The sequence below is a fragment of the Lissotriton vulgaris genome, chromosome 5 (assembly GCF_964263255.1).
Source record: "Lissotriton vulgaris chromosome 5, aLisVul1.2, whole genome shotgun sequence".
In the NCBI taxonomy this organism is placed as follows: Eukaryota; Metazoa; Chordata; class Amphibia; order Caudata; family Salamandridae; genus Lissotriton; species Lissotriton vulgaris.
In genome coordinates this window covers 811,271,704-811,293,217 of record NC_141693.1, presented here as the reverse complement: position 1 = coordinate 811,293,217, position 21,514 = coordinate 811,271,704, and the positions used below count along the sequence as shown (strand labels likewise).

Here is a 21,514-nt window from a genome sequence, read left to right as displayed (position 1 = left end):
GTTCAACATGGTTTTGTGCCGGGCCACAGTACAATCAACCATGTTCGGCGGACTATTGCATTGTTTTATGCCTCAAAGATTGCCGGAGACACTATGGCGCCTATTCTGCTAGAAGTGGAGAAAGCTTTTGATAGGGTCTCCTGGCCTTTTTGTGGGCAATTGTGGACAACAAAGGCTTGGGTAGGGGCTTTATTAATGCTATTCAGATGATGTATTTGAATCCAGTCGTCAGAATATCGGCAATGGGGGGAATGACTGACTTGGTTACGATCAGCCGGGGAACACGACAGGGATGCCGCTCCTCATCCTTTTTTTTCACCCTGTACTTCGACCCTCTAATTAGGAAGATCGAAGGGAATACTAGTATTCCACCTATGCACAATAAGCGTGGGGCACAAAGATTTTAGCTTATGCTGATGACTTAGCGATTATTACTCCCAACACTGCGGGCGCCCTAGCAGAAATTGAAAGAGAAGCTGCCATATTCTGCCATATTTCAGGGTATCAGCTCAACCTAAATAAGACTCAAATTGTGATCAGTAGTTTGGTACAGCTGAACGATAGTCATGTAGCTCTGAACGCAGTGTACCTTGGGGTAGAAATTATGGCAGGTGTGGCTAAAATTGTCGAAGTAAAATTGGGTCCGTTATTTCGAAAATTTAAAGCTGATTTTGCTTGAATGGATAATTTGAAACTTACACTGATGGGAGAAGTAATGTGATCAAAATGCTATTTCTGCAGAAAATTCTGGACTTTTTTAGGGCTATCTCCTTGGAGATAGTAAGCTGTTGGTTCAAGTCTTTAAACCAGATGGTACGCCCCTGGAGAATAACATTTTTTTTAACTTTCCAGAGGGATTGAGGCGGATGGGCCGTTCCCAATTTTCTGTTATATTATTGGGCATTTATACTACAGCAGATGGCAGTGCTACTAAGAGGGGAGAGGGCAAGCTCAGAGGGGGAAGTCACCATCTCAATATACAAATTTCTAGTGGAAACAGAAGTTAGAGGGTGCCTCCTGCGTCATACTGAGTTTAGCTACTTTAAAAGGGTCAGGTTCAAAACTGTGATTTGTGCATTTAAGGTTTGGGCAGCCGTCCGGAATAAATTCAGATTAGCCCGTGTGAATGCTTACACCCCTATGTACAACAATGGATTGGCTCCCAGTCATTTTTAACGATGGATACATGAAATGTTGGGAAGAAAGGGGACTGAGGATGGTTGGGGATTTGATGGACGAGGGATGGATTCTATCTTTTGATTCTTCAAGGACAAGTATGGGGTAGAGAACAGGCAATTCTTTAAGTACCTACAAATAAGTAACTTTTTGTTAAAAAAGGTAGGGGACGGTGTGGTTTTACAAGGGTCGTATAGATTGACTTGTTGCTGATGGTTGCACCATCATTGGGCACTGTGTATAAGCTACTAAATGAGGTAAGGGTGGATGACCTAACCAAGCATATTAATCGTTGGCACGGGCTTTTACAAGTCAGGACAGGGGAATGTGAAGACTTGTTGCATATATCTCAGACTTTGTTTATAGCCACCAACCTACAGATGCAATGTTTCAAAACCTGGTTCAACCTCTACGTCACCCCTGCTAAGATTGTAAAGTGGGGAGGCTATGCTGGCTCACAATGCCCTCGCTGCAGCTGCTATGCAGCCGATATTGTTCACATGTTTGCATCTTGCCTCAATCTTGACACTCTTAAAAGGGATATCTGCAGTATGCTGGACTCGCAGCTGGGGGTGCCAAATAGCTATGGCTCCTCAGAATGTGGAAAGGAGGCCTAGGAAACATGGGCACCGCTGAGCATGTGGATGAATGAGATGGAAGAGCAAAGAGGCCATGGGCAAGGGCGAGCCTAGGACACTCTGGGCAGGAGGGCTAGGCACAGGATAGTAGACGGGGGTTGGATGGCCCCTAACGGCACACTATAAGGGGGTCTTGTGAAATTCAGAAGCAGTACTGTACAGGTGGATTTAACTCGAATAGGTGGGATATGATCTGAATATGAATTGATGGGTCAACTACACATCGGACTTAATGTAGATATTGCATTATTATCAATGTTTGATTTGCCCTCAAAATGATGACATTTGCTCCATTATTCTTTTGGTTTATCTTTTCAGTGCTGTGTTATGTATAAAATGAAATGTGCAATAAAGAATATTTTTTTTAAAAACGCATTAATTTTGAATGGTAGAACTGCTGCCCCAAGGGCAGGGATATCGAGGTGATGGGGTCTTTTCCTTGGTTCCCAAAATCATGCATGAACAGAAATGTTCATGTTTTGTGTCAAGAAATGAATAAAAGAAGTAAAGAATACAAAAAGAACAAAGACCTCTGTCATCCTGATTACGTTGTGTACTGGAATATCCAATAATACTGACTGAATATTTCCTTCTATGTGCCTCTCTTATATGTGTATATATATGTTGTAATATGAAGGACCATTAATGATGGCTGGCTCTTAGAGGTGGGCATTATACAGAAACTTAATGTACTGATTTGTTCTATATTTACAAACACACGCAGTTTGTACGGCACATAGTGTCCCTTGCCGCCAATATTCATATAGTTTACTCGATGATTTGGTCCATAAAGTGGCAGACGAAAAGGAAATGTTGAAGCTGTTCAAGAATCTGCCACATAAAAAAATGATTCTTTCCCAAGAAGGGGGCTTTTACGTCTCAGGATAAGCAGCCCTTTTGAGGACAGGTCTATGGTCGGGGCTGTGTTCAACAATAAAAACAGTTCTAACAACCCCAGAAAATCAAGACATCAGTCAACAACAAAAAATATTCTATGATGGTACGGGGAAGACTACAGCAGTTTTATCAGCAATGGGCTCACACAATTTCATAACATTACGTGTATTTGCAAAGCACAGGTTCACCCAGAAGGGTATCTTGGCGCTAAATAACAGATGTTTATTGTTACCTAATGGTACTTTTTATATTGACATCAGAAGGATGGAATGCTGAGTGGACCCTCTAGGATTTGAACCTGTGACCATGAGAACAAGCACATGCCCCTACAGTGGGCGCGTTACTCAACTAAGCCATCAGACACTGCTATCAGATTCCTGGCGTCTCTCAGTACTCCAACATGGCTATAAAATCATGTTCAAAGAGATCCCTCGCTCATTCTCCAGGAATACTCCTTTAGTACGAGACAGTGTAAAGTGATTGGCTCTAACAACAGGGCTCAAAGCTCTTCCAAAGAGGCAGTGATTCTATTTCCGTACGAACGGAGGAAGACAAGTGTGGTATCCTGATCTTCTTTAAATTTATTACTTCCTTTGTGTTCTGTGCCCTGCTGTTCAGCCAGTGTGAGTGATGTCATAGAATGTTCATGTGTACCTGATTGAGTGAAATGTCAGTTGTAGTGTGTGGACTAAGCTGCTGGGATGCTGCTCCGGGTGCAGCAGCTACATCTACTACCTTAAACCTACTAATCCTGTAACCTAAGACGCCTACTTTAATCTGAAGAATAAACTACCTTTTGGATTCACCATCATCTCTGCCTACCACCATTCTTATGTTATTTCACTGGCGACGAGTGGAAAACAGACCTACTGTGGAGGAAAGGCCACTACTGAGACAAGGGAGAAGACATAATTGCTACAACGGAAGGAGAGATAAGATTGAATCTGAAATATAATTAAGAGTTCTTCTAAAAAATTCGGTAATCCTGCGAAGAATCAATGCGCCTGGTAGCCCCATGGTGTCTGTTTCCATCAGACAGTCTCATTCATCCCGGGGTATTGTGACAGGCGCTGCTGGAGTAATGCTATGTTGGAGGGCTTTGGCAGTACTGATAATTGATGGAGCCTGCTGTTGAACCTCCAACAATTTGCAAATTGAAACTGCAGCTGCTGTCTTTGCATAACTTGCGAGACTACAGTGCACTGGCTGTGAGCATGTGGAACTGAACACTTGAACTGAACTGGTTTCATCGTACCGCTGGGGAGTGGAAAAGTTCCAGTTTATGTACGCTTGCTGCCACTGGGATTATTTTTAGTTTTCCTCAATTTTAGCCCCCGCGGTGTGAGCATTACTGGTGAGCTGCAACATTATTTATTTTTTATTAAAAATGGTGCCGCATTATATGCGTGTTCACTTACTTTTGTAACACTGCAGTGTGTTTTTTTTTTAAACAATGGCACATGGGCTGTCATGGGCTGTCATGGAAAGGGCTTTCTTATGAGCGGCGACCTTTAAAATGCTGAGCGTGCTCTCCACTCTTTCTGGATGAGCAGCTTACCTCGAGCCTTAAAGTGGCATGGGAAGTGGAACGATTCTAGGCATTCATTTTGTGAGACAGCTATGCCTTCCATGGAGTATTCCTGACATGTCGGTATCTCCGTATTGAACTGCTGGTGCGAGCACAATGTCTGCACTCTGAGGCTGACTTCAGTCTGGTCTATGGATTGCTTGTAACAGATTCTCCCACCTCAAGAAAACAACGTAGAGCAACGTTTTAGGGGACATTTTGCTGGATGGGGATGGATTATGTGGTCTTATTCAGGGAGTGTGATGTTTCTATTTACGCCTTCTTTGCACTCAATTATTATTCTGGCACCGCTGACTCACTGCACACAGGACAGCAGGAATTGCAGCTCAGTTTTGAAATTTCGGAATATTTCCATTTATACTCCAGGATTGTGCACTAAATTTGGAGCTGGCTACATTTTTTTTCTTTCCAGAATGTGGAAATTCGGGTACTAGGTTCGAGTACCAGTGTTCTATCTCACCAGTTTTCTTACATGCCTTTCTTAACATGCCTGATTAATTGCATTAATTATTTCTTTCTGCATTTGCGAATAGCAATAGTTTGAGGGTGTCGAGCCATTTGTTACCCATACTGAATTTTAAACGCATGATTAAGTATGTTTTATACAAGTTCTGTTGCCTGCTTGTAAGTGTTTTTGCCCGGCTGAATTTGTTCCTGCTTATATTTAAAAGCATTTATGCCATGGAGGTAGTCTCCATGTATTAGCTTAGCTGTGATTTTTCTAGGACATTTGTGTACCTTGTTCTATTGTTTTTTTTAGGTCACTTTTGGTGAGGGTATTGTTTTCTCTCTTACGTTACATGCAATTACTAGTGCTGTGATTACTTACTATTCCCCAATCTATTCTTGATTAAATTTGAAGTTCTACTTGAATTTTAGGGTGGTGGGCAGGTTGTTGAGCCCAAACCTTTTGTGACGGGTGGTGAGCGTGATGTTGAGCTCAAACCATTAATTTTTTGATGGGGCATATTGCGACACCAAGCTTTACTTGAGTGGTCTGGTAGTGAGCATATTTTTTAACTCAAACCCTTTTTATGGTTGTGTGTTTTGGACCCCAAGCTATTCTGGAATTTACTGGTGGTGGGAATGTTTTGAGCTCAAAACACTTATTGCGCCCCTAGCTTTGCGTGTGTTTGTTGGTGGTAGGCATTTTGGTTTGCTCAAACTTTTCCTATATTTGATGGTGGTAGGACATAGTGCTTTGCTCAAACCATATTGAGGGAGCATTTTGGTTCCCCAATCTTTAAGTGCATTTTTGTTGATGGGCAGTTTGTTGCGCAATACTTACTTGAGGTGTTTGGTGATGGGTCACTTTTTGAGCTCAAACAGTTTTATGGTGTTCTGCTCCTACCTCTTTGCATTTGCTAGTGATGGGCAGTTGTGCAAAAACTACTATTCAGTTGCCTTTTACTCTGTGCACTTTAGGTGCATTTTTTTGATTGGCAGTTTTTTGTGCAATTCTTACTTGCTGTTCCTGGTGATGGTGTTAAAGTCAACAAGGGGACCCCAAACGAGTCCGCACAGGACCTCGGGGAGCATACAATTTCAAAACAACAGTGGTCCCATGGACAAGAAATGTTTTTTAGGCAATAAATATAGACACAATCGATTCTATATTCAATATGACATGTCCAGCCGGACAGAGGTCTCAATCTTTACTTAATTAAAAATTGCACGGAAAATAATTCCTTCAACAGATCACGAGTGTGGGGCACAAGCCTGTACCCAGACAGATCAATACAGAGAGGTGAACAAGAGACAAAACAGGGCTTTTAAGGCAAAAGCTGCAGTTTTCTGTAGTTTTCCAAATGCACTGAAATTTCAAGCAAGCACCTTCACATATACATAACATATAATTCACGTTTTTGCATAAGGTGCATAAAAGGTCGACGGCGTTTCGGTCCCACTACTTAATCATGGGGACCATCATCAGGACATTTTTTAAATGCCTATAAGTTGAAAGCCTCTAATGCCTAAGAAGGGAGAAGGCATATACACATTTAGTTACAAGCACTCACATACCATAGAGTAATTGGTGACTGTGATGGTTGGTTTCGATTCGCAGTGGTGTGGCACATATCGCGAGAGTGAAGTGACAGACTTCTAATCTGTGATACAAGACCGGCAGTGACTCTGACTGGTGAACAAGCGTCGACGTCAAAATAGTGAGGTCTCAGGTGTTAATGCAGTGTTGGTGGTTGGTTCAGTTTCGGCAAGGGCATTTTACTGTCAAAGGGCATAGTGAAAATGAAATTCGTTGGACTGTGATCAGCCAATTGATCGTACCACCAAGAGGTGGTGACCTGACAAGAATGCTTAACAAAGAAGAGCTAAAATGGAAACTCAAAACGGACAGTCTAAACTCTGGAATAAACCTTCAAGAGGATTGGACTACCCTGATCTAAGAGCCCTCCTGGTCCTCCAAACGGATAGCCTTGACTCTGAACTGAACCCTCATGAGGAGTATACTACCTTGCCATAAGCCCTCCTTGGCTTCCCTCACATCATGTCTGCTCTGTGATTATAATTGTGGCTTGTCAAATATATAATTTCTACTGTGCTATTAAGATCTACACAAGTACTGTTGAATTGGTATTTTTTGTCACACTCACTTCACACAGTGCACTTTAATTCCTTTCCAATTACCATTGCCCTCCTATTCTTTCCCTGCTTTTCACTACTCCAGTATGGCAGCGACGAGCCATCGTCTTTGTCCATGCCCCATCCCTTCCCATCTATTTCACCATTCCAACATGGCTGCCTCGCGCCTTAGCCATCTTTTATGTCTATGCCCCAGTTCGTGGCAGCCTATCAGGGACCCTTCACCTCTTCTTATGTTACGCCTCCCTGCAATCATAACCCGCATTGCTAGGAAGCCGATTGAGCCGACTGAACCGGTAAGCCCCGCTCCGCAGCACCGCGATTTCCACCCCAACTCCCCACTCTATGGAGTCCTAATCGCCCGCCTTTCCCTTACAGGCACCTCCTCCACACCGCGCACCGACCCATGAGTGGACACGGTTGTGATTAAGCTCCCGATCCTAGTAAGAGCTCTTTTCACATGATTGTCCCCTTAAGCGGTTCCCTTGTTCCGGTAATAACCATCGCCTCTTTCACCCCTAGGGCAGCTCATCATCGACCACCTCATCAAGGCAACCCCCCTAATAGTTTCCACCCTTTGCCACTGCTCTCAGTCCAAGCATACCGGGGCTCCTTCCCCCTCGGTAAGCCTGTCTCATCTCCTTTGCTCACTGCGCCGCCACTAACTCAGCAATTTTTTACGATGCGCTGATTGCACTGTTTAAATGCACTTCACCGTTCTTATTCAACATCTGCTCCTCTCCCGATTGCGTCGCTTCACCATCCACCATTTTTTTTTATTTTTATTAAATACCTGGTGCACCCCGCCTTACTGTTTTATTTCTATCACTCGCTGCCTCACTTTTTCAGAAAATGTATCCTTGAGAAACTTGTCCTTTTTAAACAATTCACCACTTTAGTCATACAATCAGCTCCACTCAAACGTGCTGATATTAAATACTACTTGTGCAATGGATACACCCTTGCCGAAACGGAACCAACCACCAACACTGCGTTAACACCTGAGACCTCACTATTTTGACGCCGACGCTTGTTCACCCGTTAGAGTCACTGCCGGTCTTGCATCACAGATTAGAAGTCTGTCACTTCACTCTTGTGATATGTGCCACACCACTGCGAATCGAAACCAACCATCACAGTCACCAATTACTCTATGTTATGTGAGCGCTTGTAACTAAATGTGTATATGCCTTCTCGCTTCTTCCCTTCTTAGGCATTAGAGGCTTTCAATTTATAGGCATTTAATAAATGTCCTGATGATGGTCCCCATGATTAAGTAGTGGGACCGAAACGCCGTCGACCTTTTATGCACCTTATGTAAAAACGTGAATTATATGTTATGTATATGTGAAGGTGATTGCTTGAAAGTTCTGTGCATTTGGAAAACTACAGAAAACTGCAGCTTTTGCCTTAAAAGCCCTGTTTTGTCTCTTGTTCACCTCTCTCGATTGATCTGTCTGTGTCTGGGTACAGGCTTGTGCCCCACACTGGTGATCTGTTGAAGGAATTCTTTTCTGTGCAATTTTTAATTAAGTAAAGATTGAGACCTCTGTCCGGCTGGACATGTCATATTGAATATAGAATCGATTGTGTCTATATTTATTGCCTAAAAAACATTTCTTGTGCATGGGACCACTGTTGTTTTGAAATAGTTCCTGGTGATGGGTCACTTTTGTGGGCTTAAACTGTTTTGCGTGGTTATTTTCCTACCTCTTTGCATTTACTGGTGATATGGATTTGCGCCCAAACTTCACTTCAATTACCTTTTATTGAGTGCACCTTTGGCGCCCTGGTTTTGCAGCATCCTTTACTTGGCATGATTGTTGCATCCTTAGAGGCACATTTATTTCCTGTAGGTTAGAGAGTGTGTTGTGTGTGTGTTATTTCTCTCTGTATTTACTTTCTTTACTTTTTTGTTCTCACAATGAGTGTTTCCATCTTATTCGTATTGTTGTGAGTTATTGTCTTCAGGAGGAAAGTGGGCGGTATCCTGCTCTTCTTTATCTCTATTCCTTCCTTTGTGTTCTGTGCCCTGCTGCTAAGCCAGTGTGAGTGATTTCATAGAATGTTCATGTGTGCCAGGTTGAGTGAAATGTCAGTTGGAGTGTGTGGACTGAGCAGCTGGGATGCTGCTCCCGGTGGGGCTGCTACATCTACTACCTTAAACCTACAATTCCTGTTACCTAAGACTCCTACTTTAATCTGAAGAGTAAACCACCTTTTGAATTCACCATCATCTCTGCCTACCCTCATTCTTACATTATTTCAACAGGATTCTATTCAGTAGTGTTCTTGGTCCCAAAACAAGATATGAAATATCGCCCAGTCCTGGATCTCGACGACTTGAACAGTTTTCTTTTGGTCGAACCATTCAGAATGGTGACATTACAAGTCATCATTCACTCAATCACGGAAGGAGACTATCTGATCATGTTGGATCTTCAGGACACCTACTTTCATGCCCTGATTCATTTCGCTGCTAACCAAGGGTGAGGTTTGCATTATACAATCAGCACTACCAGTTTTAAGTTCTTTTTGGCCTGGCTACGTCTCCATGAGTGTTTACAAGTTATTGACTCCAGCTGTGTCTAAAGCTGAAATGTATTTCTGTATTTGGACAGGTTATGGTCTGCTCCTTCTCTTTCAAAGACTGAGGAGAATCTTTGCAAGGTGACTACGATGCAGCAGGAGGTAGGACTGTTGGTGAATCATCAGAAATTGCAGCTCACTCCCTCACCCGTAAAACAGAGACATTTGAGCTCAGTTATGTGGGTATTATTTTTCTTACAGAAGACAGGAGAATGTCGCTTATGTCCAATGTTTGCATGCTCTCAAGCCAATCAAGGACCACGGCTCCATTGTGGCTGCAGACAATGGGGCTCTTGGCAACGTCCACAGCAGTTATTCCCTGGGCACGTTTTCACTTAAAACCTGTGGTCAATCACATTCTTGAACATTGAGCCCTGAGCTCTGCAGATTACAAGCAATGGGTTCAGATGACTCACAAATTAGTTCAAGATCTAGTGTGGTGGTTGGAAGAGAAAAAGTTACAGAAGGGGATTCAGTTGCAATATCCACCTCTGGTCCTTTTGACCATGGATGACAGTCAGTGGATTTGGGGGGACGGGGGTTCTGGGCAATCAGGAATATAAAGCCCTGTGGACTCCCCTGGAGAGCAGTCTGGCATCCAATTAGTGAAAGTTTTCAGTGATATTAGGAGCCTTCAAAGTTTTTCAGTCACAGTTGAGGGAAATGAATGTGGTGGTCATAACAGACAACTAAGTAGCCAGGTGATACCTGAATCGGCTGTGAGGTGGGAGAAGCGACTCACTCAATCAGTAGGCAACCCAGATATTTCTTTGGGTAGAGAGTCACTTACTGGCTCTCAAGGCAATTTACATTGCTGGAGTGTTGAACGTTTGGGCAGAAAACCTGAGCGGACATTTACCATCATCAGTGAGGCATCATCTGTCGACCCAACAGTTCCTTCAAGTATGTCTTGTATTTGGGACATTGTGGTTGGATCTGTTCACCCCACCGACTAATTGGGTCATCGAACTGGTATGTTCTACAGGATGGTGCTCAGCCGACTGTCCCTGTTTATGTCCTCATTACTAATGCCACACAAAACGGTAGGAAAGACTGTCACTATGGATACACAGTATCAGCCCTCAACTTGCAAAATCAAATGCAAACACTGTGCTCAATCTCAACTTTACAATAGTATTTGTCTTTAGATTTTATGCTTGACACATATGCAGATACAGCCTTTGGAGTCATGGCCACACAGGCTGCCAATTTCCCAGTCTTCTGCAGCCACCCTGTTTCTAATCCTGCTCAAACAACTCATAAATAACTCTTGTTTGCATCTGTCATCTATGTTATTTCCTGCTAGAACCTTCTTGTTTGCATCTGTCATCTATGTTATTTCACAATAGAACCTTCTGGTTTCCATCTGCCATCTCTGTTATTTCACAATAGTACCTTCTTGTTTGCATCTGTCATCTACGTTATTTCACGATAGAATTAGCCTCAACCATAATTTAGCTAGTTCTCCAGTGGCTAGAACCATATTCAAACCTCACATCGGAACTTGGTCAAAAGAGGTCTCTTCATCATCTGAAGTACATGTCCACCCTAACCCCTGTGTAACAAAAATGATTACAAAATAAATTAACCTGTGCCAATGATCTTACTGACTCGTATTCCAAAATCACTCTCTGAAGTTTTTGGCAGATCATATTAGGGATTTGAGTTGCAGTGAATTGTATGGGTGGCACCATAAAGGATTCTTTGGGATTATAACTCCCTGATGGTGGATTCCATACAAAAGAGGAATAGTCATTCTCCCCACAGTACGTACAAAACGTGCTCATGCAACAGAGGTGTGGGAGCAGATTGCTGTTGTCAGAATATAATTTGACAGAACCCGGTATCATTCCCAAATATATAGTCCCATTGGAGTTAATAATAGCAAAAATGTGCAAAATGATACTAAGGATACAATATTTATGTTAGACGATATTTCTGACCCAGAGAGCTTTCAGGTATCCGGTGAATTTGTGCAGTTGAAAGCTGGAGCAGTTTCCACACCAGGTTGATGTCACATTGTGCACATTGATCTATATACTGAGGAAGGATTTCTGTCATATGCAATCTAAGTTAAATTCTTTACAATCCCTGGTCAGCGATCTCTCCTAATGCATTACTGATATTGGAACAGGGGAGGGGGAAGATAGATGCTGCACTCTAAGCTCACTGCCAAGATTCTGTCTCTTAAAGCAAGTACATTATCTCTAATCAGAGATCATGCTTACGTGCACTTCAGCTTGAAAGGCATTTCAAGAGCAAACAATTGAACAGGGATCCACGCTGCAATCCCTGTTAATGAAGAAGCTGTTATGCAGAGGTGGGAAACAAGTCCTGAATGTTCCTTGTTTCATGTTATACCATTTGAAAGGGCCAGTGCTCTCTGTGTTTGAACTCTTTTTGCGCCTTCTGAGCACGCATGTAGATGAATTGTATGAATAAGCGCTAGCAGGTCCTTTTTTTCATGCTCATGGTGCCAAGGCCAGGCAAGGTCACAAGAAAATGCACTGTCCTCAAATATTCAAAGGTTGCAGTTAAGATGATGATCCTCCTTGAATATCTGTTCATAATCATATGATTCTCATCCAGTGTTGGAGCTGAAGCATTCAAATACAACTATGGGCCCTATTACGATGTCGGGCGGAGTTTCCTCCACCCGACATCGTCTCGGTCAAGGGACCAACCGACACCTGGTCGGCGGCCCCGACTGACTAATTAGGATGCAATGAAACACTGCTCTGTCGCATTGCTAGAATTTACAATGGGAGCATTTATTCTGGCCAGAATGCATGCTCCCATTGTAAAATAGGAGGTGCAATTCATCCCTGCACCCTGAGGCAGGCACCTCAAGGTGCCTTCCATGGGGTACACGGGGGCACCATAGGTTCCCCCTCGGCCTCCAACCGGAGGCTGTGCACCCAAGGGGGCCCCTGCTGGGGGCCCTCAAAGTCGAGTTTCAACAGCCTTTCTGTGTCAGAAAGGCCGGTACAGAAAGGCTGCCGAAATCCGACATCGTAATCCCAAGGGTGGAAAGAGCCGCCTTCGGAATTACTGACAGCATTCCGACTGGCGGACGAGCTCTCCGAGTCTGTGGGAGGTCAGCAGGAATGACCGATCAGATTCCTTTCAGGCCACCTCTATTGTAATGAGGCTGGTGGAAAAGAATCCGAACAGCAAATTATAATGCTGACGGAATGGCTCCAACCGATGGTCGGAGCCTTTCCGACAGCATTGTAATCAGGCCCAATGTACGTAGGGACATACTCAAACATTTAAAACAACACAAAGGAAATGGGAAGACAGCCAACAGCACTTGATGATAGGAAAGCCATTGAATGTTCCAAGAATGTTCAGTCCCGACCTTTAATGACAAAATTTAATTTTTCACCTTTAAGGACAATTTGCCCTAACCATCATTTCTCCATAGATTTTTATCCAATGGAAAAGAACGCATGAGTGTCTGATCACTTAATAAGGATCACGCCTATCCTTATAATTTCCCTCGGGTCAGAACCTTCTGTACTGTTGTGCAATACCTTGTAGAAAGGTCTGGGATCTGCAGAGTTGGTGATTCGAGAGATCTCTGGCTCATTCTTCTGCTGTTACTCCACTTCATATGAAAAACTTCTTGCCTCTTATGACACAAGTACTTTGTGGGTGTTGCCTCCCCATTCCCGCTCTGACAATGTGTTTAATGCTGCCAATGGCAGAAATATATCTCTGAACTCTTTTCAAGGTGGGAAGCGAACTGCAGAAACTTAGCGAATACCAACAAAGTTTCAAGCTAGTGGATGTCAATCAACATTTTCAAGTAAACTAATTCTCTAGAATTCCATACAAACCTCCCCATGAACAAATTAGCTCCCATGAAAATTCCACTCAACTTGTGGAAAGTGTGCGTGAGCAACTCGCATTCAAGCGATCAAAATCCCAACATTCCTGCCTGAATCCTTGAGCTAGGAACTGGGGGACACATGGGCAATGCCTTTTGCGAATCGTGTCGTTTGTAAATGTAGAAAGGTATTCAATGTACCAAGCCCATATTGTGATTCGGTAACCTGTTACTGAATCGAAATTTAGGATTCCAAATCGGTATTTGGAAGGGGCATGTTTAATGCGTCCCTTCCTAATACTGATTCGTAATGGTATGTACAAATGTTTTGCAACCGAAATGCTGTTGCAAAACATTAGCATTTTACCACCAACTCAAATTCGGTGGTAACCCATTCGTAAATGGGAAAGGGTCCCCAATGGTCCTCTTACCTTTTGAGAATGGCTGTAAAAATAGTTTTAAGAGCAGGCAGGGGTCCTATGGATCCATGCATAGTTATGTATTCCAGCCTACTCTTAAAAAAAGAAAAGAAAACTTTACTTTTTTTTAAAAAAAGCACCCCGTTTTCCTTTAAAGAAAAGGGCTAATTTAAAAAAAAAAGATTTCTTTATTTAAAAGTAATCAAAGACATGGTGGTCTACTGACCCCAGCAGGCCACCATCCTTGTGATTTTTGCGATTACAATGGGTCGCAAACTGAGACCTAACTCATTAATATTCATGAGGTAGGTCTTTTTGCGCCTCACTGGGAATCACATACAGTGTTAAACACACTCTAGTACATTAGTGTTTGTGATTACCAAATAGCGAATCGCATAGAATCACTATTTGGTAATCTCAAACACTAATGTTAGTAAATATGGCCCTGGGTTTTTAAATGTCTAATTCCTGCACCTAACTTTGCAAATACCATACAGATCACATTTCTGACTTTTTTTCTAAATCTAAAGACACACAAATGATTAACGGATTGGAAAACAAATAAAACATGCACCCCCAGTCAAGCGATCTGTGTTGTACCCATTGTTCTTTTGCTCATCATACCACCCCAGTATAGACTCAGCCATATGCAAGTCAGTATTGACTGTGCTCCTCATAGGTGCAGTCCAGCCCGAACTGCCAAGGCAGGTCCTCCCTGGACTAAAACCAAGCATCCTAGGACTGGCTTCAGCGTATCACCTCTCATCGGCCAGGCTAGCTTGAATGCAGTGGCACAGGGATCCCGGACCCACGTCTTGGCGCAATTAGGGGAAATAAAGCAAAAGACACACAAATTATGGATTGAATGTGGAACAAATCAAACATTCACCCTCAGTCAAGAGATCTGGGTTAAATCCATTGTTCTTTTGCTCACCATGCCACCCCAGTTTGGGTATACCCAGATGTGGGTCCCTTGCTTACTGTGCCAATGGATTCAAGCTAGCCTGGCTGATGACGGGTAATACCCCGAAACAGGTCCCAGGATGCTTGTTTCCCATCCAGAGAGGACACAGTTTAGCAGTTCAGGCTGGACTGTTCCTATGAGGATTAGGATCAAGGCTAAATTGCATATGGCTGGGTCTAAACTGAGTTGGCATGGTTAGCAAAAGAACAATTATCCTGATAGTTTAGGGGCTGATATTTCAGTCGAAATGGTAGTGCGTTTTTTGGTTATGTTTTAGGGGACAACCAAGTTTTCAATTTCTTCCTAAAGGACAAATATTCATCCATTAGGCGAAGGTCTAAGGGTAGCTCATTCCAATAGACGGCCGTCAGATTGAAAAAAGACCGCCCTCCGGTGCTATACTTTTTGATCCGTTTAGTCTTGGCCATGGCCTTATGGCGGGATCTCAGATTTCGTGAGGGCATATAAAATTCTATTTTATCTCTTAGGATTCAAGGGCCCTTTTTGTGTAGTGCTCTGTGAGCATAGCAAATGAGCTTGAACATAGCCCTTTGGCGAATGGGCAGCCAGTGTAATTCTTTCAGACTTTTGGATGCTGAACTATACTTGCTCTTGTTGCAGACCAATCTAGCAGCAGCATTCTGGACCACCTGTAATCGGGAGAAAAGATAGTCAGACATGACCACATAGAGCGCGTTCCCATGATCTAGTCTGCTAGATAGTAGTGACTGAGTAATAGATTTTCTACAGTTTAAGGAAATCCATGAAAAAAGTCTGCGCAATAGTTCCATCAAAGTGAAGCTCTTTCCACATAGTGCTCAGACTTGGTCTTGCATTGTAAGAGCATTGTCAATGAGAATGCCCAAGTTGTTTTCCACTTGCGTAATGTACAGGAAATTATATAGCGCAAATCACCGAGCAGTTTCTAAGTGCTTGCTTAGGGAACCCGTCCTGGTATTCCCCGGCAGGGTATCCGCAGGGTGAAAGCCAGGCATCCCGCCGCGAGGGGCCGTTGTGGAGATTAAGCAAGCTATTGCCCAGAGTCGCAGAGTGTGAACCCGTGAATCGAGTAGGCACCGGAGCGAGAATTGTCGAGTCCATGGACATTTTTCTAGGACTCAAGACCCCGCCGAACCGGGAATAGAACCCTGGTCCCGGGCTGACCTCTGCTTCCAGGTCTGCCTCCTCTAACCAGTGAGCCACACTTCTCCACCCAGCCCAGAGCGTAGGCTCTGGGCTTACCCCAGCACCTGGGGCCACCAGGTGTTGTCCCAGATTTAGTGGGCTCCACCAAAAAGCAGGATCTCTGATTTTTTCAGCGTTTAGTTTCAGGCTGTGTTCCATCATCCAGGTTGCTATTTCTGTGGAACAGTAAATTGGGCTGTGTTTGACATTTTCATGCCTTTCTTCGAAGGCAATTAGAAACTGAGTATCATTGGCGAAGGAGCAGATATTGAGGCTCCATTTCCTGCTGATCTCCACCAGGGGGAGACATAGGCGTGAAAGAGAGTGGGGCTCAAGGAGGCCCTCTCTGGCACCCCATACTTGATAGTCCGTGAGCTGGAAGAGTGGTGGCCCATTTGGCTTTTTGTGTTCTATTGGATAGAAAAGAGGTGAACCACTGAAGGGCTTTGAATACATTTAGATTTAGTGTGCTCCACCAAAAAGCAGGATCTCTGATTTTTTCAGCGTTTAGTTTCAGGCTGTGTTCCCTCATCCAGGTTGCTGTTTCTGTGAGACAGGATTGAGACTGCAACAGTTCTTGACCTGCGTCTCCTCAGTCTGGCGTTTATCTACTCTGGTGAAATTTTGAGTGAGTCACTAGCTTTACACTCAATGCAGGAATCGTTATATCCACTTCCTGTGGCTTAATCAGTATTAAAGGTTGTGTAATATCTCTTTTTGTGGTGTCATTGGGTCAAAGGTCACTTGGTGTCACTTCCAGTGATGACATAAAAGACTAAACGACTGTGTAATAACATATTTGCTCCCACATTTTCAACAAATAATGGCAGTTCCCATGCTGTGACGTTATTTAGTGTGGTGGATCATGTTGGAGGTAATTTGAGAAGCAGGGTTGTGCTTTAAGGTATGACTCATGTAGTTTAATTTCTAATAATAAGTAGGTAGTATACAATTACTGCCTTTTTATCTTCGACCAGAGAACAGCGTATGACAGGTATCCAACGCTACTTGGTTTTCTGATTCTGCCCTGCCTCCTGTTTTTGAAAGCATGCTACAGTGAATGCTACACATGCACAGGAAAATGGTAACTAATATGGACCCTGTAAATCAATGCCCTTGTCAGAGCATTTTGGTAGCACTACATCAATTCAACGATTGAACTAGTTGGACTAGTTTGTATGTCATGATTGCTTTGAAAAGGGATGTCTTCATTGCTAACTGTCTCTCTCTTCTTCTTTCCTGCTTTCACCCAGGTAAGGCTCCAATGCCCAGACCTGAATACAAGGCGCCAGAGCCCAATGGATGCAGCTCCTACTTCATGGGTCTCCAGGTACCAGAGAGTGTATGTACAACTAACCCCTAATAAGCAACATGATTCCACCTTAGAATATTAACCACTTCCACTTATTAACTCATACAAATAATAACCTATGTTCACTCCTGAAAAAGGCAGTTTCGGGCTACTTGAACCACTTCATGATTCATAACAGCGCAATGAAATGGAAACAACTAGTGTGCATGTGAATCACTGTGTTGCACTGGGTTAGTTATTATCTGTTCCGGCTTGTTTTACATCACTCTTCACACCTTTTCATTTGCTCTGTCCTTCCTCTAATGACCTCACTCTGTCAATTTTTTTGGGATTGGGATGACTTTAGAAGCCTTAGGGACACAAGGAATAGATAATTGTACTGTAATTGCATTTATATAGTGCTTACTACGCTGACGAGGCGTTGAAGTGCTTTGTGATCTGTAGGCCGGACACATATTTTTTGAGTATCCGGCCTATGTGGCCCCACGGGTTAAATGGTTAAAACCGATTTGTCGGAACCTGGGCACAAGGGTGGGATTCGAAGCCTTAAGGGTCCTAAGGTATGACAGTAGCGAACCTATTGTTATCGCCGTAGAAAAATTCTTAGGATGGGTAGGGATTATTAGGGCCAGGCCAGAATCAGTGTAGCATCCTTCTTAAAGTTTTTTAAAGTTTTTATCTAGCACATAGTGTGTATTGTATTTTAAATTATGTCTTATTATCGTTTATTCTAATTGCCAAGTGTCTTTTTTAGCTTATGGAAATTGTCCTTTTAATTTTATTTATGAACTACTGTTTGTTTTCCCTGTGGTTGTTCTTACAGTACAAACTGTCTTTTATGATGAATTGAATCGAAATAAAGACATTTGAAATTGAATTGCTTTGTGATCTGTAGCACGCTACTCTAAATCCCAGTGGTGGTTAATTCAGTGATTATTAGTCATTTCTGGTTATTGATGGTTTTTGGGATTAGTATTGTTCTTTCAAGAAACTGTTCTATACATTTGCTCAATTTTCTTGTGATAGATTAAGTTGATAGAAGTTAGGTGTGATCATTAGTGTGAATTCATGAAAATGGAAGGTGGAAGGAGTAAAGGAGTTTAAAAATTGCAATTAAAGGATTACAAAGAATGAGAGTGTGTGGTTTATGACGAGAGGAATGACGATTTTGCAGAAATATAGTAGAAAATAAGGCAGGCAGGCATCTGTCATAGAATTGATTGGCAGTAGCGGCAGCTACTGGACTCCATTGGTGAGGCAGAGGCTGGGCAAGAGGGTTGGGGGGACCCTTAACTGTGACAGCCGACCAGCTGCCACCTCTTCCCCATCCTCTTCTTCTGGCTAAGGCCATGCAGCAGTATACAGGAAGCAACAAGAAGCAACTGGCTGCGAGACTCCCGATAGCCAATCACAATGCTGCAATTGGTCTGCGTGCCGTGGATCAGCGCTCAGCCAAGAAATGGGGGCCTGGGCATGTTCTCCATGCATGCTGTAATGCAGCCTGCATGGAGAATAAGGGTAATGCCCAAGAGGGCTGACCAAACAGACATGTGCACTGAGGAATGCGCAAACGCCTCCTCCTCTGCTCCTCTGTCCTCGGAGCAGCCCGCTCTGCCCAGAAAGCTGCTGCAGCAGAAGGAAACATAATACTATAATACCACAAGTTATTATCATTTTATGTTTCCTGCTGCGGAGCAGTGGGGCAATGCTCCTCCGCCTTAGTGGAGGAGCCGCCACTGTTAATTGGTGATCATAGCATAATTGTAATTCCATCGCTACACGCTGTAGAACACAAGAGGACAGACAGCTGGAGCACAGGAGAGTGGTACATTGTTAAACGTTTCTTTTCATTTTTGAGTCACTCTGAATGAATATTTCACAACTTAAGGTGTACAGCTGGTTGTCAGCCACCAGCAACTATTTTTGTGGGAGGACTTATTTTTCACCATTAAACTTTGGCCTAGAGCAAGAGAGAGAATGAAAAACATAGGAAAACCGTGATAAGCAGAGAAAGCAGGGAATAGAACCTGCAGTCTAAGAGGTGGAAGAAAGAGACGTGGGGTGGAATCAGGACTAGGCAGCCTTGCTACTGGGCAACTTTGACACTACACAGTGCAAGCGACAAACTCCTATTTTGAGATATTAGTTTCCACTTCTTCTAGTACAGTAGGTGTAGGTTCCTGTATGGCACGGCTAGCTAAAGGACAGCTGCTTTTCTAGGAATAAGATGTCCAATTACTTTATCTAACAGAGTAATTATCTTTTTGCAAAATGGAGCAGGTTTTACACAGTTCATTCCTTCCACCATTCCCCTGCCCAGACTCATCAAATTGTTATCTACGTATATTGAAGTACTTCCTTATGTCAAAAGTACAATATTTCAAATAGTAAGTTTATACTATTTGCATGTGTTTGTCTGACCACTTGTAATTTGACTATAGTGGTATTTACTTGTTGCTGGGAGCCCACCATCACTATGATCTGATATCAGATGCCATATTCCATTGATTTTTTTTGTCAATTGTTAAAGGTTGGTAAGATACCCTCTTTCTAAATATCTGCCTTAGAAGCACAAGTTCTCACCTGATAGTATATACAGTAAAAATCGAACCTTAGTAACTCACGGTCTGACCTAGTTGTTGTTGCGGTGAAAACCAAACCTTATTTACTAAAAATGTTTTCACTGTGACTTCAGTAAAGTTATCGCCAATTTTCGACAGCATTTGGCTCTTCAATATCTGGGACCATCCTCTTCTGCTTTGGTCTATTGCTAGAATTTCAAAGAATATAAAATAAACATTAATAACATTTTAATTACACATATATTTTTGCAACTGCTTAGAATCAAGCCTGGTGCCTCAGAGTTATGTATTGAGTGTTGTGGCTGCTAGGTTTCATCAACAAAGCATGCTGTTATATATCCCACATTTTCTGCTTGAACTCTTTCCTTCGTTCCCCCTCCTCCCTCTGGGTTTGGCCTGGAATGCCCATTGTCCTTGATTGCATTAGGGCACATGGAAACCAATGTATGTGAGATCGTCTATAAAACCACATCTATTATTGTTTTCCAGGACTGCTCCTGAAGTTGTTTGACAATGTCATAAAATTCAGAAATTTGCTCCACTTATAGGGCTTTTTCATCCTCACGTTTCATAACCGTCCTCAAAATATTGCCAATTTTATTGCCTTAAAAGAGCCACTTATTTTATAAATCAATATTGCAGATTAAGTTACAAGAGCATAAAAGATTCTTGACTGGTTAAATATATATCCCTTTGATCAAAGTAATGAAAGGCCTCATTTGAGCCCTGGAGAGCCTGCCGCAATGTCACAGGTGTGATGGAGGCCCTGCTACTTCTGGCCCATCGGCAGTGGATACCATGAATGTAGAGAAATAGTCACAGTAAGTGCTTCTAGTGACATGGTGGAAGCACGTTTGGTAAAACTAGGCGTTGCTGACCAGCACATCAATGTGGCGCGTTCAGCATTTGTTTTGTTCTTCACAAACAAATTCCCCTAAGAAGCAAATTCTGATATAATATGTTACTTTTCAGAGTGTGCATACATAATCATTGAAATGGTTGTAGTGTTCCACTGTTTAGGTGGGATTAGGGGTGTGCAAAAACACACACCCGCCTATCGCAGTTTGTGGTTTTCCCCAAAGTGACATAAAGTGGGGGTATCAAAATAAAGGCGGGGTCATGATGTAGTCAGTCACGATTTACCCCAATTGCCCACACTCATGAGTTGGCGTGCTTACTGCTAGGTCGTACCACCAACTCTACACTGGCGACGAGGGCTAATTGCCCACCCCACCACAGTTCCTGGTGACGCCGAGCTCAAGGCTGGCCGCCCTGCTGCCCAGGGGTGTTGCTGGTCTCTTTGTATCTTCCTGTGTGCATAGGCCAGAAGCAGAGATGTCAGCGCAGCCCGCATGTCTGAGGTGAGCTACCCTAGTGTGTCAGTCAGTGCCAGCCCCGCAGGGAAGAGCCGAGCATGCTCACACTCACACAACGGAGTGTGTATCTGGTGCCCCCCTGCGCGACAATCACCGCAGGAGGTCATTCCACAACTGAAATGTCCCACAGGGTTGGCGCTCAGAGCCAGCAAGAAGATGTGGTACATTGCAGCCTTTCCTCATGATCTCCTGTATCATATCTGGTGGCTCCAGGTAGAGGTTCATTCACGCCTGGGAGGCCTCTCACCCGGCCTCATCTGGCAGATGACACAGCGCACATGACACACAGAGCAAGGCCACAGCCCGAAGTGCCCCTCACCGCAAGGGGGTCTCACTTCTTTCATCTGGTGCCGAC

At 43.3% G+C, this 21,514-nt stretch overlaps 1 protein-coding gene across 2 annotated transcripts in view; it reads left to right on the top strand.

Annotated features, from left to right (window-relative positions):
• PLA2G12B (phospholipase A2 group XIIB) overlaps nt 1-21,514 on the top strand; it is a 170,242-nt gene that overhangs the window by 77,407 nt on the left and 71,321 nt on the right. The window contains exon 2 of one of the 2 annotated variants that reach the window (XM_086922284.1): nt 17,143-17,231. In XM_086922284.1, the coding sequence (XP_086778410.1) occupies nt 17,143-17,231 (89 nt within the window). The remainder of the gene's footprint in view (nt 1-17,142; nt 17,232-21,514) is intronic. The other variant, XM_086922285.1, reaches the window with a different exon arrangement.